The sequence below is a fragment of the Helianthus annuus genome, chromosome 4 (genome assembly GCF_002127325.2).
Source record: "Helianthus annuus cultivar XRQ/B chromosome 4, HanXRQr2.0-SUNRISE, whole genome shotgun sequence".
NCBI lineage: Eukaryota > Viridiplantae > Streptophyta > Magnoliopsida > Asterales > Asteraceae > Helianthus > Helianthus annuus.
In genome coordinates this window covers 92,066,267-92,074,250 of record NC_035436.2, presented here as the reverse complement: position 1 = coordinate 92,074,250, position 7,984 = coordinate 92,066,267, and the positions used below count along the sequence as shown (strand labels likewise).

Sequence of the window (7,984 nt, the reverse complement as noted above, 5' to 3'; positions counted from 1 at the left end):
CTGTTAAGTAGGGTTTTTTCGTTTCTTTCTAAAATCGCCGCCATAGTTGCTGTTGTTGAGGTCCTGACTGATTAATCTGGGTGTTATTGGTCGCGGTTAACTGAGTTTAATTTAGCTAGATTGATACACTGGATTAATGGGTTAAGGATTTTGATTTCGGCACTAGGGTTTCAGGATTAGGGTTTTTCTGTTTTCGTTGGTTGGTGGCTGGATTTGAGTTTTCGTTTGGTGTTACGTGTGCATGGAGGGTAGGAGTGATGGAAACTGTACGATGGAGGGTGGAGGCACTCCAGGGACGGAAGACAAAACACCTCCAATTCGTGGTATAGGATTGCGGGTGACGAACATTGAGGGTAACAATATGTTCCCTAGACGTGGTATTTATTCTACCAACAATCATTCGGTTCTTGATGGGTTGTTGGAGATCTCTAAACCGGTGGAATTGAATACTGCATGTGGAGGGAATAACGTGGCGGCGATGAATGCCTCCCATGCAAACCCTAGTGGAGTATCGAACTTAAACCCGAGCACGGCAGATATGGGTGTCTTGGGTAATCAACTTGGTGTGCAAGGAAGTCAGAATGTTCGTAGGGATCCAGGTAAGTCTCCGGTATCGTATGCGGATTCCATTGGGGCGTCTAGTGCTAGAAAGGTTAATTTTCGAACGCTTGCAAGTCCGGTAGAGCAGGAGGGTTGTGATGTAGTTTTGCGGAAAGAATCTGTTAGGGTTGTCAAAGATAAGCTTGCTAATACGTTATATGGATACTTTCTTGGAGATCGTGTTGCTTACCCGGTAGTCGAGTATTTCGTGAGGAACAACTGGAAGAAATTTGGCCTCCAAAAGTCTATGATGAATGCTAGTGGTTTCTTCTTCTTTAAGTTTGCAGATGAGAATGGTATGATGAATGCTTTGAAAGAAGGTCCTTGGATCATTCGTTCACAACCGCTTTTTCTTAATGTATGGTCTCCATCCTCGAAACTGGAAAAGAAGGAAGTGAAGACGGTGCAACTTTGGGTTAAAATTCACGAGGTTCCTCTTGCGGCTTATACAGAGGATGGTTTAAGCATGATTGCAACAGCCATTGGTAAACCAATAGCTTTAGATTCATATACTACCTCAATGTGCTTAGATTCGTGGGGTCGGAGCAGCTTTGCGAGAGCTCTAGTTGAAATCTCGGCAGATAATGACTACAAGGAGGAGATTGTGATTGCTGTTCCAGATTTGGAAGGGGATGGGTTTGTTAAGGAAAAGATGTATGTGGAATATGAATGGTGCCCTCACCGATGCTCTCTTTGCAAGGTCTTTGGGCATAACGATGGGGATTGTCCGAAGCAAATCACGCAGGTTACGAAGGCTCCGGCCAGTATTCCAAAAGCTCATAAAGCTCCTAATTCTAAGGGGAATTCGAAAAAACCAGTGGTAGACAAAGACGGATTCAGGGATGTGGAAGCTAGGAAAACGGCAAAGAGGACCGGTTTTCCGGTTAACAAACAAAAACAGAGATTCGAGTACCGTCCGGTTGGGTTAAAAACCAGTGGAGAGCCTAATAAATCAGCCCCATCTTCGAGTTTCTTCTCAAGGAACCCCTTTGATGTGTTAAATGATTCGAGTAATGACCATGAAGCTGGTGGAAGCGGACCAGGGGATACGAAAGATGATTCGGATGATGATGAGATCCAGGAAATATACAACGAGACGGATGACTTTCTGGTTAACGACGCGAGTAAACCTGTAACTAAACAAGGGGCAAGCACTCCTTTTTCAGCGGTTAATAATGGTTAGTCTTGCGTCATGGAATGTAAGGGGGTTGAACCACCCTCTGAAACAAACGGAGGTTCGACAAGCTGTTAAAGACTATAGTTTGAGTTTGTGTGCAATTTTAGAGTCGCATGTTGATGTTAGTAGACTGAATCAAGTGTGCAGATCTGTCTTTCGCTCATGGGATTGGACATCTAATGGAGCTCGATGTAGCAAAGGTACTAGGATCATTATAGGTTGGAATCCAGCTGTCTTTGATGTTATGGTGTTGTCTCAGACTGATCAGGTTGTTCATCTACAACTATTTTTCAAGAAAGATAACAAGGTAGCTTTTTGTTCGGTAGTTTATGCGGCTAATTATTATGTGACTCGAAGGGAGCTATGGCACCATCTTTCTATGCACAAAAGTTTTGTTGGCAATAATCCTTGGGTTATTATGGGAGATTTCAACTCAGCGTTAAATCTAGAGGATAAATCGGTGGGGGCTTCTTCGGTTACTCGTAGTATGATAGAGTTCCAAGAGTGTGTAGATGATCTCGAAATGCTGGATATTAATCGAACCGGTCTTCATTTCACATGGAGTCAGAAGCCGAAAAAGGGAATTGGGCTGCTTAAGAAGATTGATAGAGTTCTTGGTAATACCCCTTTCGTAACCAACTTTCCGAATGCTGTTGCTTTTTTCCAGCCGTATCGTCTATCGGACCATTGCCCGTGTGTCTTAAAGCTTCCAGATGCAGATATCTTGAAACATCGTTCATTTAAATTCGCTAATTTTCTTGTCTTTAAACCTGAATTTGGCGATATTGTGAAGAGGGTGTGGGATACTAGAATAAATGGAGTGCACCAGTTCTGTGTTGTTAAACGTCTTCGGCTTCTAAAGAAGCCTCTCCGTGCACTGTTATTTAAGCAAGGTAACTTGCATAAAAAAGTTGAGGCTCTCCGAGAGAAGCTTGATGTCATTCAGAAGTCTATTGACAAACAACCGGAATCTGAGAGTCTTCGGGTAGAGGAAACTACTTTAAGTGCTGAATACAAAGAAGCCTTATTGGATGAGGAGCGTTTTCTGAAACAGAAATCCAAGGTAGACTGGTTGAGAGCTGGGGATATGAACACGGCTTTTTTCCACTCATCGCTTAAGAGCAAAAATCATCATAGCCGTATAGATGTGATCCGTGATACTGGGGGTGTTATCCATGAGGGTAATCAGGTGTATCAGGCTGTCGTTGATCATTATGAAAAGTTTTTGGGTTGTAGGGGCGATACATCACTAAATCCGGCTCCGGATTTATTTACTAATGTCTTGGATCCGAATATTGCTAGTCATATGTGTAGACAGGTTACTGAAGATGAGGTTAAGAATGCCATGTTCTCTATTGGTATTGATAAGGCTCCTGGTCCTGACGGCTTTACGGCAGCGTTCTTCAAGAGTGCTTGGCACATTGTTGGTACTGATGTCTCAAGGGCTATTATCGATTTTTTTGACACGGGAAATCTTCTCCGAGAGTTAAACCATACTCTTATCGTGCTAGTGCCAAAGGTACCGTCCCCATCGGTTGTCACTGATTTCAGGCCGATAGCATGTTGTAATGTCATTTATAAATGCATTACCAAGATTCTGGCGGATAGAGTGAAGGGGGCTTTGAATAATATTGTCAGCATCAACCAGTCTGCGTTTGTTCCAGGTAGGAAGATTTCTGACAATATTCTGTTAACCCAAGAATTGATGCATAATTATCATACAAATTCTGGTCCTCCAAGATGTGCGTTTAAAGTTGATATCCAAAAGGCTTATGATACAGTTGATTGGAAGTTCCTTAAAAATATCCTGCTTGGCTTTGGATTCAATAACAAGATGGTCAATTGGATCATGGTGTGTGTCTCTACTGTTTCGTACTCTGTTTGCGTAAACGGTAATGTTCACGGGTATTTTAAAGGTAGCCGGGGGCTTCGTCAGGGTGATCCGCTCTCCCCGTATCTTTTTACTTTGGTGATGGAGGTTCTCACGGGCATTCTGCATCATATGATCAGGATCGACTCTTCATTTAAATTTCATAATAAATGTGAGAAGCAGCAAATAATCAACCTATGTTTTGCTGATGATTTGTTCTTGTTTGCTAGAGGGGAAATTGCTTCGGCCAGGTGTATTATGAAGTCTCTTACTGACTTTTCTAAAATGTCGGGGTTGGTGCCCAGTATCCAGAAAAGCACGGTATTCTTTTGTAATGTCCCAAGTTATATAAAAAATGCTATTCTGAACATTATGCCGTTTAAGGAGGGATCCTTGCCTGTGCGTTATCTTGGTGTTCCCTTAATCTCTTCAGGGCTCATGTATAAAGACTGTAGTGTTTTGATGGAAAGCCTTGACAAACGAATCAAGCATTGGCGAAACAAACTGCTCTCGTTTGCTGGGAGATTGCAGCTCATTGTTTCCGTCTTGTCTTCTATGCATATTTTCTGGTCATCTGTCTTTCTTTTGCCGAATAGAGTCATTCATGAATTGGAAGCAAAGATGAGGAATTTTTTGTGGTCCCAAGATGTTGCGTTCCATAGAGGTAAAGCGAAGGTGTCTTGGAAAGTCGTTTGTCTTCCCAAGTATGAAGGTGGTTTGGGTATTCGGCGTTTAGGGGATGTAAACAAAGCTCTAATGACTAATCATATTTGGAGTATTATCACGAAGCGAAATTCGTTGTGGGTGGAGTGGGTGCACAGCTACAGGTTAAGAGGTAAAAATTTCTGGATCTCAAAGATTGTTTCGAATAGCTGCTATTCTTGGAGAAAACTTCTCCAACTTAGGCCGCAAATGAGACAATTTTTTTGGTCGAATATCGGAGATGGTACGAGGACCTCGGCTTGGTATGACTCTTGGTGCGAGCTAGGGCCGCTTGGGAACTTCATCTTGCCTAGAACCATTGCTAATGCAGGTTTTCGGCTTGAGGATTCTGTTTCTCAAATCCAGTTAAACGGTGAGTGGAAATGGCCGGTCGCTTGGAGGGATTTATTCCCAGTCCTAATTCAGCTAGATAAAGTCCATATTACGCCGAACAAACTTGACAGAGTCATGTGGCGAGATGGTAATGAGATGACAGATTTTTCGACCTCGTGTGTGTGGAACTCGATTCGGTTTAAGGAAACGGAAGTGGTATGGAGTACTATAGTCTGGTTTGCTCAATGTATACCGCGGCATGCGTTTCTCATGTGGTTGATCATGCGAGGTAAATTACTTACGCAAGATAAGATTCTAAAATGGGATTTGTCTCGTCGGAAAAATATGAACATGATGTGTTGTTTATTATGCTATGCTAATCACGACTCCCATAGCCATTTGTTCTTTGAATGTAATTATTCGACAAAGGTTTGGGATATAGTGAAACAAAAGGTGGGAATGGATTCGGTTCAACCCAAATGGGCAGATATTGTAGATCGGTTGATTACTCGGTCCAAATCTAAACTAGCTACGGATTATGTCGCTAGAGTGGTGGTCGCGGCTACGGCTTACACTATTTGGCAGGAGCGAAATGCTAGGATTTTCAAAAATCAGCTAAGACCTCCAGAGACTGTGGGTGCGCATATTATACAATTGGTTCGATACAAATTAATGGGTGCGAGGTTGAAGAATACTGGTAATGTCCGCAGGCTTCTAAGCGAATGGGATGTTCATGGCAAAGAGCTATTGGACGATGGTGGCTGACTAGTTGTTAAATTGTATTTTGTTTTTTCCTAGTGGTCAGGCTAGTTGTTTTTGTTTTGGGTTTGTAGTTGCTTGATTATGGTTGTTTTGGTTTACTTTCATGGGGTATGCCTCATGATTGAACTAGTGTAGACTCCCTACACTACTTGGTTTGTTTTGGTTTGTTGATATATAAAATCACCGGGGTAACCCTTTACCCAAAAAAAACAGTCAATAACACAAAATTTTTGATAATTATGTAATCCTTCCACGTAGATTGGGAGTTTGATGTCCCCCAGGGTTTTCTTAGTTTCTCCACTGAATCCCACAAGCACAGAGGATCTTGGTGTGATGTCTGATTCTGGAATACCCATCTTCTTCAGAACATCAAGCTGGATAATGTTTACTGAGCTTCCTCCGTCGATAAGGATCCAGCGGACAAAATGGTTAGAGATAAAGAGAGTGATGACTAGACTATCATGATGAGGATCCTGGATGTTAATTCTATCATCCTCATCGAAGGTTATAATTTTTCCTTCCGAGACGCTTGATGTTCGAATAGGCCTTTCTCCGTTATCCATTTTAGCTTCCTTTGCATGCCTTTTAGCTGCCGAGAAGGATGTACTACAGATGTCTGATCCTCCAGAAATAAAGTTGATCACTTGTGCATTTGCCGGAGGGGCTGGAGCTTTTTCAGGGATCCTTTCAGGATCCTGAGTCCTTTGCTTTTTTCTTCCCAACAACTCTTTTAGATGCCCCTTGCTTAGCAGATATCCAATTTCCTTTCTTAATGCGATACATTCTTCAGTTAAATGCCCAAAATCCTCGTGGTATGCACACCACTTCGATTTGTCTTTAGTTCCAGTTGGTTTGTCATTCTTTCTGGGCCACCTGGCTTTTTCTCCTAGATTCTGCATTGCAAGGATTAGTTCATGATTGTCAACGGAAAAACAATATTCAGAAATCGGAGGATAATCCTCATCATCCTCTTCTTGGTCAACAACATGCACGTTCTGGTTGTCATTTCTATGGTAGGATTTGAATTTGTTGCTTTTGAAAGAGGATCCTTGCTTTTCTTGCTTTGAGGATCCTGCTTGTCTCTCCTGGATCCTCTTGTCATCCTCTAGCCGGATGAACCTGAGTGCCCGAGTTCTTACTTCATCTAGGTTCCTGCATGGTGTCATAACAAGATTATCATAGAACAATGAATCCTTAAGCAATCCCATCTTGAAGGCCTCAACAGCTGTGGCCATATCCAAGTTAGGAATATCCAAGGATTCTTTACTAAACTTCGTTATGTAATCCCTTAATGATTAATTATGACCCTGAGTTACCCTATATAAATCACTAGTCAATCTTTCAAACTTTCTACTACAAGAGAATTGATTATTGAATAAATTAACTAAATTAGCAAATGAAGTAATAGAGTAAGGGGGAAGACTTAGCAGCCATTTAAGAGCCGATCCAGTAAGAATGGATCCAAATCCTTTACATAGGCATGCTTCCTTTAACTTTTCTAGGATTGGATTGATCTCCATCCTCTCCCTGTATTGTGCTATGTGCTCCTCAGGATCCGTTGTAACATCATACAGATTCATAGTAGGGATATGGAACCTTTTGGGTACCTCTGCATCACAAATTGGTGGTGCAAAACGAGATACCTTATGGCTTCCATCTGCAATCTCCGGGATAGGCTTGACTACCCCTGGAACACTTGAGATCATATCCTTCAGCTTCTGCAGTTCTCTGGCCATAGCACGGTTGATACCTGTATCCTGCATGAATCCAGGGTTAGCGGTAAGATAATTATTTAAGGCGTTACCTCCCATTGGGTTCAAGTTAGGAACACCGGATGTGAATCCATATTGCTGGGATTCTGGGATGATGGAGGGACCAGTGGAAGCAATGGTCTGCATTGGAATGAAATCTCCTTGATGGACATCTAGACTTCCTGTTTGCAAATTCTTCAAGGATCCTGGCATCTGAAGGGATCCTTGAACCTGGGATGATCCTGGAACAAAGGAGGATCCTTGAACCTGGGATGACCCTGGAACAAAGGAGGATCCTAAGCTCATGAAGGATCCCATATGTTGATCATAGGATCCTGCCGGTTGGAAATATAATCCTGATGCCTGAGTCATTGTTGCTGGGCCGCAATGCACTCCTCTTGATCCACCCATATATTGAATGTCTGGGACCTCTGATGGCTGAGAAGTAATCATTGGGAGTATCAAAATTTAAAGATTTGGGCATCAGTGGGGAATGATCCTCTGCTGTTTTCTTTTGCCTTTTGAGATCTCCGATTTCCCTGAGGATCCTGTCATTAGTTTCATCCTGCTGCTGCATACGATCCCTCATCTGCAAAATCAAAGTAAATATATCACTAGTACTGGGAACAGAAGAAGTTAGAGCAGAAGATGATGGTTTAGAGGAGATAGTAGTTGGTCTCTTCTCAGCATTTTTCTGAGATCCGGCTGGTGGTGGAGGCAAAGGTGAAATGCCAGTAGATGAATTGACTGCCGACATCGCTGTGGAAGTATTCTTCAACGACGAAGCCA

At 42.4% G+C, this 7,984-nt stretch overlaps 1 protein-coding gene across 1 annotated transcript; it reads left to right on the top strand.

Moving 5' to 3' along the window:
• The first annotated feature begins 241 nt into the window (after positions 1 to 241).
• Positions 242 to 5,447, top strand: LOC110933785. Its single transcript, XM_022176990.1, has 2 exons — positions 242 to 1,778; positions 1,885 to 5,447. Exons 1-2 carry the CDS (start codon positions 242 to 244, stop codon positions 5,445 to 5,447), a joined length of 5,100 nt encoding a protein of 1,699 aa, XP_022032682.1.
• The last annotated feature ends 2,537 nt before the right edge of the window (positions 5,448 to 7,984 follow it).